Here is a 17,980-nt window from a genome sequence, read left to right on the forward strand (position 1 = left end):
GTGACAAGTACATCTGTTCTCTCCTGTGGGAATCTTCCACACGCACACAAGCAGGTCACACACACTCGCAGGTGGTGGCCGCTGTCCGTCGCAGCGGTGACGGCGTTTAATTAGCTCATTTGCATAGCGTCAGCAGCGCCAAGGAGACGCTCGGATGTTGTTACACCAAGGGGGTTAACAATGGCGCGGGAGCAGAGGTCATGTGATCAGCAGCGAAGCTTTAATACGGGGATGCTGGCTTAACAATTGTGATTATATGAACAACGACAGAATCATTTTCACAGTTTTAGGCAGCGGTTTGGCCTCCTAATAGGACTGCCTGACTCTCAGCATCACAAATAGACTCTACACACACACACACACACACACACACACACGTGTCTCTTTGGCCTAAATAAAGCTGCTAATTAGTTTATGGACATATTGATGGAAATGCTTTAACTAGATGAGCACCGATCAATACTCTGCTAGTGACCCTTCCTCGCTTATTGATGGCTTATTGTTCTACTATAACACAATCACGGCACCATGCTCTCACTTTAATGAGATTTTGGCTGACTGTGCATTGCAAGGTTTTCATTAGGATTTCCCCTGGACATTTTGTGACTTGAAGTTGCCTCCAATTGATATGTCATGACATGTAGACATTCTAGATATAAACTGTGGTAGCGTGTGTCTAACCTCATTCATTCATTTCCTGCCGCTTATCTTCACGAGGGATATGCTGGAGCCTATCCCAGCTGTCTTCGAGCGAGAGGCAGGGTACACACTGGATCCAATCACAGGTCTAACCTCATATACAATGTAAATAAAGAACATAACGGGGTGTTCAAGACTGCAAATTTTGGTATCGATTTGATTCTGTATTAGCATCAGTGTTGCTGATACAGATACTAATACTGATACCGGTACTTTATAGTTGTTGGAAGTGATGTTGGAAGATCAATTTGTTGAGTACTGTATTTTACGGACTGTAAGTCGCACTTTTTTTCATACGTTTGCTGTTCCTGCGACTTATGCTAGCAACTTATATGTAATTTCACAGACAGCCACAAGAGGGCACTCTAAACTTTCGCACCGATATCTACTACTCCTTATCAATTCAATATTTAAACAGTGGACGTTAGCTTACAAAGACAACTGAGAACGACACAACACAAATTCCCCCCAAAAGAAAATCATATTCTGCAGACTACAAGCTGCAAGTAGTGAAATTTGCAGCAGAAAACAAAACAAAAAATCAAGCAGCAGAGAGAAAGTTTGGACTAAGTGAGAAACTTGTTAGGGACTGGCGTAAAGCGGAGGCTACTCTTACTGCCAAGAAGAAAACAAAACAGTTACTGTTTAAAACTGTTTATAATATGTTACATAAACACATGTTTATTTTTCGTCGAGATGAATAACCATTGTGTTAGCATATCTTACACCTATTCAGCCTGTTCTCTAGTCTTTTATTAATGTTAGAACTTGCCTTCCAAGATGATGTAATGTCTGTTTTAGTCAAGTAGTTAAAGAAATTACTCACAAAAAATGCAACCTGTACTCCAGTGCGACTTATGTATGTTTTTTTCTACTGAATTGTGCATTTTGGCCTTGTGCAACATATACTCCAAATCGAGAAAATATGGTATATAATCACAACAAAACACAAGATTAAATTTTTAGGGAAAATAAATCAACATTTTTATCTTATTGATAAGATAAACTGGCTCATATTAGTACAAACTATATTGACATGTAATTAATTGAAAAACATTTTTTGTTTGAATTAAAGTAACAAATATTTTTTATTTGAGTAATTTATTTCTGTGTGTTTCAGCATTTTCTTTAGATCTAAATCATGCAGAGTTAATATTAAACATGATGGGGTTTTTTTATTGAAGAGAAAAGCTGTCTGGCCAGTGCAGGGCAGCCAGGAATCTATCAGACTATGATCTGTGTCACGGCTACTGTGAATGATAATACACATAATATAGAAGTGTGCCAGGCAGGATTGTTTGTAACTGCACATTAAGTGCTTTGAGCACACTATAAATCTTGCAATCCAGCCTGGATTTGGTATTCCATGCATCACTCGCTTGCTCATGACGTGTGGCTACTTTTTTGACATCGGAGTTGAACATCTGCTGTCCAAGCAGGAGCTGTCGTAATTCTATAGTTGATCAAAGTTACATTAGGATTTGTCAGATCTTCAACAATCTGATTTACCGGTCAATCTATGTTCCCACCCTCCTCTATGGTCATGAGCTTTGTGTCATGACCGAAAGAATGAGATCGCGGATACAGGTGGCTGAAATGAGTTTCCTCCGTAGGGTAGCTGGACTCACCCTAAGAGATAGGGTGAGGAACTCAGTCATCCGGGAGGGGCTCAGAGTAGAGGAGTCAGTTGAGGTGGCTCGGGCATCAAGTCCGGATGCCTCCTGGACGCCTCCCTGGTGAGGTGTTCGGGCATGCCCAGCCGGGAAAAGGCCCCGGGGCAGACCTAGGACACGCTGGAGTGATTATGTCCCTTAAAGATAATGCCTTGGTGTCCTACCGGTGGAGCTGGAGGTGGTGGCCGGGGACCGGGAAGTCTGGGCTTCCCTACTGAGACTGCTGCCCCCGCGACTCGGATCCGGATAAGTGTAGGAAAATGGATGGAAGTTCAACTGTTAAAATCATCTTGCTTAGGTTATGCATGAGAAGTTATAAAATGTTTCCAATTGTACCTTCATTGTTTTGTGACTCCGTTAAACGAACAAGTCTGTTTGTCCAGTCCTATATTTGTTCTATATTGTCACCAATGTTCCCCCTAATTTTTCAAGTATCTCAGCATTCACAAAAAAAAATCTCCCCCAATTTCACCTCTTGCTCTTCTGTTCCCACATACTATCTGTTCTCGTATTACTTTTAGCTGGAATCTTTTGCACCACCAGTAAAACCAGCTGCAATAAGTGTTTGCTGATGAGTCTCTGCATGTCCTGTCGCCATGGCTTTGGCTGACAAATTGCTTCGTCTCAGGATTTTCTGCAGGAATCCTCACGAGACACACTCCCGACCTTTGACACAGAGGCACGTGTGGACCTCTGAGGTAGCTGACAGGCGCCGCTTTGTAGGGTTTAAAGGCCAAAGTGCTGTGATTGATTATTTGCGCTCCCTGCATGTACAATTATTCATTTATTTTCTACCGCTTATCCTCACGAGGGTCACGGGGGGTGCTGGAGCCTATCCCAGCTGTCTTCCAGCGAGAGGCGGCGTACACCCTGGACTGGTCGCCAGCCAATCACAGGGCACATATAGACAAACAACCATTCACACTCACATTCATACCTATGGACAATTTGGAGTCACCAAACTCCACACAGAGATGGAGTGGAATTGAACTCGGGTCTCCTAGCTGTGAGGCCTGCGTGCTAACCACTCATTACAGTATACAGTATAATACAGATATTGTCAAGCTTTTATAATCCTTTGACAACTATTCAATTAAATATGGACAATTAGTGGTACGTTTTGCTTAATGAGGGCCATTTTTGTCAACCAATCATGTTCAAATTTCACATACATGTGCTGGTCAGCCCCTTAAAGATTTATACGAAGTTTTGTGGTGATTCAGCTTAACACGCTAAAGTTACAGTGTGTGATTTATTTGCGCTGTGCCAGACATTTCAAATCAGCCCCGGCAAAATAAAGGCAAAAAAAAAAATAACAGCACAGGCAACGTAAATACATATTTTTTCACATTACTGCACACAATTGTTGCCATGGCAACCAAGGATCACTGATGATTTGCAGCCCAGCCAAGACGCTGTTAGGTTTGTTAAAGCAGAATATTAATGAGAAGGTGCATGTTTTTAGTAAGTAACTGATGGTGATGCGATGACGTCGCCGACTATGTTGACCTCCATGAAATAGTCGGATTCTTGGAATTATTTGATTTGTGTTTTTCACACTTACCATGCATCTCTACTGTGTAACTGGCCAAACACTGTGTGCCCCCAAACGCCATAGGTGGGCGATTTGGGTCATTTCAGCTTGTTTCGCGACAGTGGTGTGAAAAAGTGTTAGTCTCTTCCTGATTTCTTAGTTTTTGCAGTTTGTCACACTTACATGTTTCAAATCATCAAAATAATTTTATTAATATATTATAAAATATTAATATAATATTAATATAAAAATATGAATCAATGACAACACAACTGAACACAAAATGCAGTTTTCAAATTATGCTTTTTATATTAAAGCAAAAAAAACCTACATGGACTTATGTGTAAAAGTGATGGCCCCCACTCTTAAAACATAACTTAAGGTCTATCAGTCTGGAAAAGGTTAAAAAGTCATTTCTATAGCTTTGGGACTTTGCAATTTGTCTATATGTGCCCTGTGATTGGCTGGCCACCAGTCCAGGGTGTACCCGCCTCTTGCCCGAAGACAGCTGGGATAGGCTCCAGCACCCCTGCAAAGCTAGGACACCCGAGTTCAATTCCACCCTCGGCCATCTCTGTGTGGAGTTTGCATGTTCTCCCTGTGCATGCGTGGGTTTTCTCCGGGTATTCCGGTTTCTTCCCACATTTCAAAAACAGGCTAGGTTAATTGGCGATTCCAAATTGTCCATAGGTATGAATGTGAGTGTGAATGGTTGTTTGTCTATATGTGCCCTGTGATTGGCTGGTCACCAGTCCAAAGTGTACCCGCCTATCCCAGCTGAGATAGGCTCCAGCACCCCTGCAACCCTTGTGAGGATAAGCGGTAGAAAATGAATGAATGAATGAATGAATAAATGACATTAGGGCATAAAACCAGTTGCTACGTTTACATGCCCGAAAAAAACACTAATAATTGCACCACACTAGACATTAATGGAGCAACCAACACTCCATTAATGTCTAGTGTGGTGCAATAATTAGTGTTTTTTCGGGCATGTAAACGTAGCGACTGCAAGGTCTCTGGGAAACAAACACTTGGCCACGAACAATCATCTTCTGCTCTGGAATCAACAGCCAAGTTGCTCCTTTTTTGGTCTTCCCAGGTGTCAAATCTTGCACGTTCACAGCGTACACACGCCAAATGCTCGGTGCAAAACAAAAGGCGATGAAGATTGCTCGCTTCATTGTAGTACAGCAAGTGAGTGTATTTCTCGCTTGTAGAGTTAAAGTGCAAAAGAGTGGTGACGAGGCTGCTTCATCACTGGGACCACCGTGAATGATCTCCCACACAAATAAGGAGGGGGGGCTGTCTCAGTGCTGTATTTGATGTGGATTTGACTGTTTTATCGGTGCATGAGAAGATATCATTCCTGACCATCCTTACACCTCCTCAACCTCCAGGCTTGAGTCCCACTTGTCTTACTCTGGTGTTGTTTGTTCTCACCCCGATGAGGACATTACAATGTGAATCAGTGCCTGTCGTCTCCTTAAAACACGTCCATATTTCTCGGCATTCTCTTCAAAGACTGGGAGGAGGGGGGGGGTACTTTTGCTGCCGGCGTCGCAACACATCCCTGCACAACTTTTTGCCTTTTTTTTCTCTCACTCTTTGTGTCCTTAGGCTTGATTCTCATCTTTTTACGCCCATGAAGAGACATTCCTGAATATAATAATGATAATGATGATGGCAGAAAAGTGGAGTAGGAACGACAATCACAAGAGTGCATTTGTGCTGCGCCTCACTAGTTTCTTCTTACATTTGTTTTGCATTTCAAGCACGTTTATACCCTCCAAACCAAAAAGACGCCTACATTCTATAACATCATTATTTTCACAATTATTAAAAATTTGCATTAGCACAATATCTGCATTGCAACATTTATCTTTTTCTTGTTATTTCATCCAATACTATTCATGCTCCTTGAAATCATATTTCTCCAGTTGGGTATTTGTAAATATGCAAATCTTTATGTTGTATTCTTTTTTACTTTTTTACTTTGTTACATATATTCATTTTTATATTATTATTATATTTTATTCATATTGCAGTGCATTTTATGTTTTCTTCTGAAATTTAGCAACTGGAACCAAGCAATTTCTCTTGTGGATCAATAAAGTCTGTCTAAGTCAAAGAATTAACTTGCCGGAAAATTACCATGGTGATTTCCTGATAACCTGCCGTGAAAATAAAATAAAAACATTCTGGCATGACTGCATTATCACAGTTGAATTTTTTTTTGCTTTGATTATTGTCAAATTGTGATTTTTATGCACCACTTATGCTTCTTTGCTTGACCTTGTGGAAAATTAACATGGCCATTTTCTCATAATTTGCTAAGTAGATGCATAACCTGATCACCTCATCTATTTGTTGCTTTGTTTCTTGTTAACTTTAAATAGTTTCTTATGCTTACATATTTGTACTTATTTTTATTGTTTTATTCTGTTCATTGGTTTAAATAATTATATTTGTGATATTATTATATTCCAGTATTTTTTTAATTTACATTGATTGTTTTATTATTTTGTTTTTGTTTGTTAATAGTTTATATCAGGAGTCTCAAACTCAATTTACTTGGGGGCCACTGGAGCTAGGGTCTGGGCGAGGCTGGGACGCATCAGGTTTTCCAAAAAAAAAAAAAAAAAAACGCATTTATTAAAAACAGAAAATGTTCAGATGTTCTACAAGAAAAGCTCTGATAAAACATTCCACTGTTCTCAAATATCTTAATTTTTATTTTTCTACACAAAATAGGATGAAAAATAAATAAACAAATCAAGAATAAAGAAAATCAATCAATCAGTAATAAATAAATATAATAATAATAATAAAACACCAAATAATAAAAACTTAAGAAACCACATATAGTTGGTGGGTAGACAAATTATTTTTTTCAGATTAAAATTAACAAAGCATTATTAGAGCCCTGTAGACATGACAAAACACGACTATAGTCACATTTATACTTTTTTTATTTACAACATATTGCGCAACTGCAGGGTCTTGTGACACATGCTAACTCGCAAACTAGAGAGCTAGCGACCTAAACGGTAGCCTTCAAGTTATTTCCTTTAAACTTAAAAAGCCAAAAACTTACCACTTCCACACGGATAGGGAGGATAACTATTAACAGTTATTTAACCTTTAACGTGAACATTAATCAAACGTAATAATTTTTTCTGGGTACATGATACCATACAGCATCCATATCAAACTTACACGGGCCACACTAACATTAAACTTTCATATCAAGGCGGGGGCCTCAAACTAGTGTCCTGCGGGCCACATTTGGCCCGCGGGCCGCATGTTTGAGACCCCTGGTTTATATACTTATAACAACTCCACTTTTCATGATACCTTTTTCTCATGTGAAGCATGGTTGCTCTTGTGTGAGGTGAGGTGTTATAGTTCTATCTGTTAAGCTGCTGTTCACTAATCAACATGTGAGTGCAAATGAGCTGTGATTGCTGTCGGAATTGTAAAAAAAAAAAAAAAAACTACGCTTGTCCTACGTAAGAGTCTTTTTTAGCTGTCCTTGCCGTCCTGCTGTGCCAAAGAGTCCAATCCTCTCATCCTTAATCGCACTGACGTGCTAACTCATCGTTTTCTTTCATCAAGGCTTCTCCTTGCTCGCGGGCTGCTTCATGTTAAAAGGCAGCCCACAGCCATGTGAAACACTGCGCCATCTCTTCGTCTTGCAACACAAAACACGCTGTGGAAAGATAGTTCAAGAAATAGCAACACATTGACATCATTCTATTGATACCTCTGTTTAGGCTAATCCAGCCTAATCCGTATTTGTTGGTTTTGTTCAAGAAGGAAGGGCAGCACTCTTAACCAAGACTCAAGCCAAGATTCAGTTTTTGTGTGTGTAGTAATGCGCCTTCTCTTGGACCTTTTTTTTTTTTTCTGATCTTCTGCTATGTGGTGCATATTAAATAACAAACCCAAGTACTGAGTACTCCTGTGTCTGCTTTTCTACAGTATTTGCTCAGTACAGTGGAACACTTTAAGTTGGCTACTTGGACTGGTTGACTCATAAGCGCTTATAACCGAAATCGAAAGCGAAACTACACATTGTTTTTAAAATTTTCTTTCTTTTTTTTTGCACTTTTTGATCCATCTGTGCAAAATGTAAATTTTTGCAATTTTATAATTGGTCTTAAAATTCTGACCAGGAGTGTTTACCCAAACTCACCAGGAGGTGATCAGACTTTTACAACAAAGTACAACAACAACAAACTACGTAACTAGAAAAGCATCAGTTCAAAACTAAAGATGAATGACTAAACGGAAAACAAGAATCAAACAGAAGACAATTTGAAACACAAGAACTTAAACGTGGTAAACAAGCAAACAGCCCGAGATGAATAATTTAATCTAACAAAACACTAATGCAACAAATTGTTTATTTTGCCACAAACTTGCCCTTTTGAAAGGTTAGCTTTTAACACTTTACACTTCCACACAAAAGTGTCATTCCTATTTTTATATCTAAAGTAAGCATCAATGTCTCCTTTACCACGATGATCCATAAAGACCTTGTAGCTTTAATCATTCATTCATTCATTCATAGGTGCTGGAGCCTATCCCAGCTGTCTTCAGGCAAGAGGCAACGTACACCCTTGACTGGTCGCCAGCCAATCACAGGGCACATATAGACAAACAACCATTCACACTCACATTCATACCTATGGACAATTTGGAGTCGCCAATTAACCTAGCATGTTTTTGGAATGTGGGAGGAAACCGGAGTACCCGGAGAAAACCGACGAATGAATGGGGAGAACATGCAAACTCCACACAGAGATGGCCGAGGGTGGAATTGAACTCGGGTCTCCTAGCTGTGAGGCCTGCGCGCTAACCACTCGGCCTGATGTCATTTAATCCACATTAAAATATAAAAGATAGAATTCATGGTTCCATTTATCACAGCAAGTCATCCTGCTACTGAAGCAGCCAAACAACCCCAGACCATCACACTACCACCACCATATTTTACTGTTGATATGATGTTCTTTTTCTGAAATATGGCGTTACTTTGACGCCACATGACCACCGTGCAGTTGCTGCTTTACATAAAAAGCAAAAAGACCCCAGGCCTTAAGACGTTAAAATGGTATGTTTGTGTTCCAGGTCCAGCGACTACGGCACCACCTACACCAAGCTCAACTTGGTACCAGGGACCACCATAGTGGTGACCAGCTTCTACATCTGCCCCACCAACAAGAAGAAGGTAGGACATGTCTCTTTTCATTTTATTTTTCTGGTTTTATTTTTCTTCAGTGAAGCATCTAGTCTTGACTTGTATATGACCTATTCGGTGTATTTGACATGGTATCTGGGGACTGCTATGATATGCTGTTATAGTGTGCATGTAATTTCTCTTTTGCAATTTCTAGTTCAAAGTCATTTGCAGCTGCAGCTTTTAATTATTGATTTTCCCCTTGATGTGTTTGTAATCCACTGCCTTCAGATGCAAGAAGCACATTTCAATCCGCTCAGCGTCTTGTGAACTCTTGTGAGTTTCCCACAAGGGGGGCAGCAGATAAGCCGAGTGATCCAGTGGGTGACTTTTACGGTCCTAATTGTCTGATGTCATCCATGCCAGTTTGTGATCTTGAGAAACGTACTTCAATGGCTTTGGCTTTCTGGGAGGAAAGTGTCTCTATGTGTGCTGCACGCCATGTTGCTATTTAAACACGCTGCACAAAGGAGCGTGTGTGTTTATATCAGGGGTCTCAAACACGCGGCCCGCGGGCCAAATGTGGCCCGCAGGACACTAGTTTGAGGCCCCCGCCTTGATATGAAAGTTTAATGTTAGTTTGATATGGATGCTGTATGGTATCATGTACCCAGAAAAAAATATTACGTTTGATTAATGTTCATGTTAAAGGTTAAATAACTGTTAATAGTTATCCTCCATATCCGTGTGGAAGTGGTAAGTTTTTGGCTATTTAAGTTTAAAGGAAATAACTTGAAGGCTACCGTTTAGGTCGCTAGCTCTCTAGTTTGCGAGTTAGCATGTGTCTCAAGACCCAGCAGTTGCGCAATATGTTGTAAATAAAAAAAGTATAAATGTGACTATAGTCGTGTTTTGTCATGTCTACAGGGCTCTAATAATGCTTTGTTCATTTTAATCTGAAAAAAATAATTTGTCTACCCACCAACTATATGTGGTTTCTTAAGTTTTTATTATTTGCCGTTTTATTATTATTATTATATTTATTTATTACTGATTGATTGATTTGTTTATTTATTTTTCATCTTATTTTGTGTAGAAAAATAAAAATTAAGATATTTGAGAACAGTGGAATGTTTTATCAGAGCTTTTCTTGTAGAAAATCGGAACCAAAGCAAAGTTTTTTTTTAATTTTTTGTTTTTAATAAATGCGTTTTTTGGGGTTTTTTTTTGGAAAACCTGATGCGGCCCAGTCTCACGCAGACCCGAGCTCCAGTGGCCCCCAAGTAAATTGAGTTTGAGACCCCTGGTTTATATGCTTTTATTTGGAATAGCATCCTGTAACTCTTCCAGCTGACACCTCTATTCAATTAACCAGTCTCATATGCGGCGGGTCCATGGTCTACAAAAGCGAAAATAACCACCTAATTAGTGACAGGTCAAGAAACAAACTGGTACGCTATTTTTAATTCAATCCCACATGCTGCCTCAAGCACTGAATATTGTTTATGTTGTCATTTGACCTCACTTGTAATGATGCACAGGATTATCACATGGAAACAAAGCAACAGTCCCAGGATTTGTTCGAGAAACTGATTTTGAATCGTTTGAATTTTATCCAGACTTTTGTGTCCAGTCACTTTCCAACTTTGTAAAAAAATGACTTTCAGCTGGAAGCTAAAGGACAAATGAAGAGACGAGTGGCAATATGATGGCTAATCAATGAAAGGCTGTCAGGTTTGCATGCTGGCGTTCATAGGTGAAGGTGTGTAAAGTCAGCAATGATGGAACAGCCCCTGGTTAACCCCCCCTTGCAAGGACGGCCACCTTGACTCGTGTTGCATTGTCACATGACCGCTTTTACAAAGCCACACAATTGCTGGCATTATAAGTCATTGCGTAACCATCTTTGCAGATTATGACACAGCATCATCTTTGACCTAGCATTGATCTCTGCTGCTGCGTCGTTGTTGTCCTCCCGTGCCTTGCTGGAGGCCCCTCGCAAAGCAGGCCTAAATGGATCGACCTGACCCGCATCCTCCGTGTGGATCGATAGACAATGAATGCTGGCTCACCCTGAGGGGAGACCGTGCTCGCATGTAATTGCTACCGTATATGAATTGACTGCTTGTTTTCCTACTGAATTTAAAGCTTGATGGATGTCCAAACAGAGAGAAAGACACCATAAGCTACAAGCAGGCAGCTGTGGCTAACAATTAGCTGCAAGCTGACAGTCGGATTTCTTTCCTTGACTTGAGTGCAGATCAACGTGACAGTTGCCGCTCTCTTATTGACAGATCTGCAAGCAGGCTCGACGTGACAAACATATCGATGACGCCGGCGAGTGCATCTGCCAAGGTTAAAAACCCAAGCAAGCCAGGGAGTGTAAAACTCGGAAAAAAGGGAGACATGTTTCCTTTTCGTCCTTCCTTGCCAAATGCAAATGAGAGATGATACGGTAAATTGATTGAACACAAGCTATTAGCACGTCCGCTTGACTGTGCGTGTGAAAAAAATGAGTGATGGTTGACGAATGAGGAGAAGCAGGAAGGACAGACGGGTGGCTTCCTCAAGGGGATGTTGTCCCTCGCATTTATATCGTTGCATCATCACATTGTTATGTAGACTGCACAGGACAATGGCATCTATGTGGCATAGGACGTAAAGTTAGATGGACTAAAAAGCAGTAAAAATAGAAATACAGTGGCACAATTTTTTTCAATAAGAAATAATGGAAGTCATCTTTTCCAGACACAAGAAATATGAACAAAAATACATTTTATAGAGCCTAACTAACGTTACATTCATTCATTCATTCATTTTCTACCGCTTTTCCTCACGAGGGTCGCGGGGGTGCTGGAGCCTATCCCAGCTGTCTTCGGGCATAAGGCGGGGTACATACTAGACTGGTCGCCAGCTAATCACAGGGCACACATAGACAAACAACCATTCACACTCACATTCATACCTATGGACAATTTGGAGTGGCCAATTAACCTAGCATGTTTTTGGAATGTGGGAGGAAACCGGAGTACCCGGAGAAAACCCACGCATGCATGGGGAGAACATGCAAACTCCACACAGAGATGCCCGAGGGTGGGATTGAACCCTGGTCTCCTAGCTGTGAGGTCTGTGCGCTAACCCCTAGACCACCGTGCCGCCCACTAACGTTACAATGATATTAAATTATGAGTGAAATGGACATTCATTCATTCATTCATTCATTTTCTACCGCTTATCCTCACAAGGGTTCACAAGGGTTGCAGGGGTGCCGGAGCCTATCCCAGCTGTCTTCGGGCGAGAGGTGGGGTACACCGTGAACTAGTGGCCATCCAATTTTCCGTGCCAGTCTCTGTGACTGAATGAAAAATGCCTTATTCATTCATTTTCTACCGCTTATCCTCACGAGGGTCGCGGACATGCTGGAGCCTATCCCAGCTGATTTCGGGCGAGAGGGTGGTACACCCTGGACTGGTGGCGAGCCAATCACAGGGCACATATAGACACATATAGACACATATATATGCTCCATGGTGTATTTATTAGTGTTTTTTTTCGGGCATGTAAACGTAGCAACTGTTTTTATGCATGTACGAGGAGAACATCCAAACTCCACACAGAGATGGCCGAGGGTGGAATTGAACTCGGTCGTTGTGCAGCCGTGAAATGGACGAATATAACATAAATGTTTGTTATTGGGAAGATGCTGAGAAGCGGATAGCAGGCAGGGAAGAGGAGAGCATCAACAACAACTTGTCATCATCTTGGATTGTTTGTCATCTCTGTTTTGTTAACAATAGCTTACTTGACGTCTAGTTCCTTCTTGATGTGGCAAATGGACGAGTTTTTGTAACATTCTCATTTGTGTTTGCCAAGTGAGTGTGCCTCTCAACCTACCTTTGTTTTGTGTGTGTGATCCAAAATGTAAGTAAGCTTTATTTGTATAGGGCTTTTCACAACATAAAAAAAATACAATCAACAAATATGAGTCTTTAGATGGCGGGCTGAGGTGTAGGGCTTGATAAGATCACGCCGGTATGCAGGGGCCTGACCATGCAGGGCTGGAAAAGTAAGCACTAAGATTTTATATTGAACTCTGTACACAACAGGGAGCCAGGGAAGGGATTTTAGCACGGGGATAACGTGGACCCTCCTGTTGGTGTTAGTCAAGAGCCTCGCTGCAGCGTTTCGGACTACCTGCAGATTGAGCCAGCTCTTTGTTTTTAAGACCTGTGAGGAGGCAGTTGCAGTAGTCCAACCGCAAGGACACGAATGCATGATTTTTTTTTTCAAGATCACCTTTACAAACCATGGACGTCGGCTTAACAATATTACACAATTAGAATAATGTTCTAGTGTAGTGTTTTTCAACCATTGTGCAGAGATATTGTCAGGTGTACCGTGGGAAATTATCCAATTTGTGTGCCTGTGCGGTCTAGCGCCTGGCAGAGTAATCATGTAGTACTCTTCCATACCAGTAAGCGGCAGCAGCAGCAGGTAGCTAATTGCCTTGTGCTCGGAGACAAGCGAATTAGTGACGCATGGATGCAGCGACAGGTGGATAGCAGGACGACAGTGAAAGTGATGAATACATTTTTGAAGAGGAATAATGCTGACTCTGAACTGGACCGTGGACTAAATCCGGATCCAGATGAAGGCCCTAGTATGAGTGGAGGTCAAAAGAAAGCAAAGCAAATATGAATATATACACAAAAGTACACAGCTCCATATGGACACTCACAGCACATGGGTGCTTCTCTACACAATCTACCATCTTATCCCTGATGTCTATATGCTATTGGTATGCTATTATTACAGTAATATTGATGTCAAGCAGTTAGATTTTAATTATTGTAACTGTATGGCTGTAATTCTGTTTACTTATACGGTTCAAGAAACCACATATAGTTGGTGGGTAGACAAATTATTTTTTTCAGATTAAAATGAACAAAGCATTATTAGAGCCCTGTAGACATGACAAAACACGACTATAGTCACATTTATACTCTTTTTATTGACAACACATTGCGCAACTGCAGAGTCTTGAGACACATGCTAACTCGCAAACCAGAGAGCTAGCGACCTAAACGGTAGCCTCCAAGTTATTTCCTTTAAACTTAAAAAGCCAAAAACATACCACTTCCACACGGATAGGGAGTATAACTATTAACAGTTATTTAACCTTTAACATGAACATTAATCAAATGTAATATTTTTTTCTGGGTACATGATACCATACAGCATCCATATCAAACTTGCGCGGGCCGCACTAACATTAAACTTTCATATCAAGGCGGGGGCCTCAAACTAGTGTCCTGCGGGCCACATTTGGCCCGCGGGCCGCGTGTTTGAGACCCCTGCCTTAAAGCTAGCTACCACGTCGCATGTCACTAGATTCTAGTGACATTCTCTTGTCAAAGTTCAGATGTCTGAACAAACAAGTCATGCTTTATTATGGACTGTCATTTTAAACTGGACAAGCAAATATCAGCACAAAATCCAGCTTCTTCCTACTAAAGCTTTTAAGTCAGGTCAGGAAAAAGTTACCACTTGCAGACTTTGAGAAAGCAACGCATGCTTTTATTACATCAAGGCTTCACTTTACATTTCCTGCGACCGGTCCTCCCTTCATCACCGCACTTTGAACTTTTGTGGATCGGCTCTGTGAGCAAATCACAACTCTATTGGATTTGTTGGATTAGTGTCATGAACAAGCGATGGTGGTTAAGGAGAGAGGGGCTGGTCAACAGTCAGCCCTAAAAATCTGTGTCGCTGCAACCCAGATTGTTTTTGGAGGTCTATGGAGTAATATTTGTGGCTTAATTTTGAGGTAACAAATGCAGATTCTGAACCATAGGAACATGTAATAATTATTGTTGTGTGTGGAGGCACATCGCTGCATTCTCTCACTCCTGCTATCCTTCTCTCTCAACCTCGGCACCCTGCTCGCTCAATGCTTGTTGTTTGTCAGGCGAGGTCGATATTACATGCGCTGGTACCTCCAGTCAGGTTTTGGGTACTGGGCTTCAAGCTGGGGATAGCGGGTTGCGTGCCTGGAGAGGTGTACTGGCGTGTTCAGTGGTCAAAATGCATGCCTGTTGGTCACTCTCCAGGAGGGGAGGGTACTGATGTGATCATACTTTTTTTTTAAAATGGCGACCCCTGTTATCGAGAATCGAGACAAAATCATCACAAAACTTTCTGTCAAATATCAAATCATATGAAAACCGAGGTTTGAATGTGCATGTTTATACATTTAAAGGGAGTATGAAACATAAAGTTGTAAGCCTTTGGGAAATAACAGTGGGGTCAGCGTTGAGCCTTGAGGAACGCCACATGAAACTGTATTGTGGCTGTAATGTTTGTAATTTTTGGGGGGACTGAATCTTAATATGTAATGTGTTATTTTCATTCACAAACGTTGACAAACGTTTATAATTTGGGATTTTTGATGGGAGGCTAACAAACTGATTTGAATTCCTCATATCCAGGCATTAGTCATTTATTACCACAGCTGATGGAAATTACATCTCCAAGTGCTTGCATCTTTAATTAAGTTTAAGTTAATGTATTGTTATCATCAGGACTGTCACAGTAGCTTTAGTATTTTAGTAACTGACACACAGATCAAATGGCGCCTGCCAATGGAGGGTCTTTTCAAGTCAACATAAATTGTTTTAATCTGTTAATCTGCAGAAAAAAATGATTATGAAGACCCCCACATCTCCTAATTTAAAAAAAAAACAATTTTAAATATTAATTAAATAATGTTGTTAAAAAAGAAATGTACAAAACTGACGGTCGTCTGTCTCAATTTTTACTCGATTCCATGGCAAGAAAGCCTGTGTAAGTGTGAAGGAAACAGAGCGAGTGATAAAAAAGCAAAATCTAAAACTGGAAAATTGCAGTTTTTTTTCTTTTAGACCCTTGGTGTGTGTGTGTGTGTGTGTGTGCATGTTCATGTGTGTGTGACTACAAGTAGCACTGCATATAAATTGATAAATTTGCCAGGCTCTACTTGCAATGACAGCTCAAAAGACACCAGGAATTAGACATGGCCTCTGACACCCAGTGGCGGACTTACCATTAAACAAACCATTGCCTTGGACCCTAGGATTTCAAGGGTCCCCCCCCAAACATCTGATTTTATTCTTTTTGATTTAAAGTATATATTACTGTTTTAATCTTAATTTGTATGCTTTGTGTGCACTCCTCCTTCACTTCTCATGGAATGGATCACTCCATGTTGCTGAGGAGGTGCAGATTGAGCAAGACGGTAAAAAACAAACTTGTTGTCACGGTCTCAACAAAAAGAGCGAAGAAGAGAAGAGGTGTTAACTGTTTTTACATTTACAATAAACTTTTTATTTTATTTTTTAAATAAGCTTGTCATGACAAAGATGTGAGTATTAAAGTGGTAAACTACATTGAATGCTAATTGATGTTCTCATCAATTACAGTAAAAGCGTTGAGATGATTTACTTGTCGGCTAATAACAGTCCACCCGGAGGATTTTAAGGACATTATCTAGCTCTGAAAATTGGAGAATTTAGATTCAGCAAAACAGCCCCAGACCATCACACTACTACCACTATATTTTACTGTTGGTATGTTGTTGTTTTTCTGAAATGCAGCGTTACTTTTACGCCATATGTAATGGGACACACACCTTCCAAAAAGTTAAACTTTTATCTCATCAGACCACAGAGTATTTTTTCAAAAATCTTCGGGATCATCAAGATGTTTTCTGGCAAAATTGAGATGAGCCTTAACTTTTTGGTCAGCAGTGGCTTTTGTCTTTGCTATTCTCTGCCATGCAGGCCGTTTTTGCCCAGTGTCTTTCTTATGATGGAGTCATGAACACTGACCATAACTGAGGCCTGCAGTTCTTTGGATATTGTTGTGGGGCCTTTTGTGACCTCTATGATGAGTCGTCGCTGCGCTCTGGGTGTCATTTCGGTTGGCCGGCCACCCCTGTCCACTGTTACATGTCTTCATTATTCACATTTGGCTGTCACTGTGTTTTGCTGGAGTCCAAAGCTGTAGAAATGGTGTGAATATAGATAGAATGCTATGTTCTTCTGGATTTTTTTTCTCCCTTAAAAAAAATTAATTTAAAAACTACATTTTGTGTTCAGTTGTGTTGTCATTGACTAATATTTCTATTTGCTGATATGAAACATTTAACTGTGACAAAAATGTAAATAAATAAGCATTTTGTTTTGGTTTTTTTTTGAAAACCTGATGCGGCCCAGCCTCGCCCAGACCTTAGCTCCAGTGGCCCCCAAGTAAATTGAGTTTGAGACCCCTGATTTAAATGATCATTCTTCCAAACTGGTCACTGTGATATTTTGCCCAAGACCTGAGATGGTGTCAGTCCAGACTGGACTTGGTTTTGGTTTTGCATGGTAGTGGCATGATTTAAAAAAAAAAAAAAAAAGCGGGGCAGTGTGAAAAATAGTCCAATTTGCTTTTTCAGCTGAAATCGATGGGACAAGCCAAAGCACTCATGCACCACCGGGAGCTTTCACCTATGCAAGGAAGTTTTCCCTTCATTTCCCAGTGAATGATGCAGGAATCCTCACAATAGTACATCTTTGCTCACATATGCATATGTCTGTTTGGCTTTGGGTGTCATTGAATGATCTATGTGTACCTAATGAAGTGTCCAATCAGTGTAATTAGTATGCAAGACTCGTTTTTCCAACCGAAATTGGCGACTGGAGTGTGGCACATCCCCGCATTAGCACGGCTGTGGAAACAGATGGACTGTTTCTCAAGATTACAGCGCCATGCAAATGTGGAGGTCTGACATGGAAGATATTTTCTACCTGAGGGCTTTTTTGTTTTGTGTGTGTGTCCTTGCTTTATGAGATTGATTGCATTTCTGCA

The 17,980-nt window shown here is 40.7% G+C and overlaps 1 protein-coding gene across 3 annotated transcripts in view; it reads left to right on the top strand.

The window, feature by feature from the left end:
* Positions 1-17,980, top strand: part of sorcs2 (sortilin-related VPS10 domain containing receptor 2) — a 167,772-nt gene that overhangs the window by 79,227 nt on the left and 70,565 nt on the right. For all 3 annotated transcript variants that reach the window (XM_058068159.1, XM_058068160.1, XM_058068161.1), the window contains exon 3: positions 9,043-9,142. In XM_058068159.1, coding sequence (XP_057924142.1) covers positions 9,043-9,142 — 100 coding nt within the window. The remainder of the gene's footprint in view (positions 1-9,042; positions 9,143-17,980) is intronic.

This window comes from Doryrhamphus excisus, chromosome 3, assembly GCF_030265055.1.
Source record: "Doryrhamphus excisus isolate RoL2022-K1 chromosome 3, RoL_Dexc_1.0, whole genome shotgun sequence".
Classification (NCBI taxonomy): domain Eukaryota; kingdom Metazoa; phylum Chordata; class Actinopteri; order Syngnathiformes; family Syngnathidae; genus Doryrhamphus; species Doryrhamphus excisus.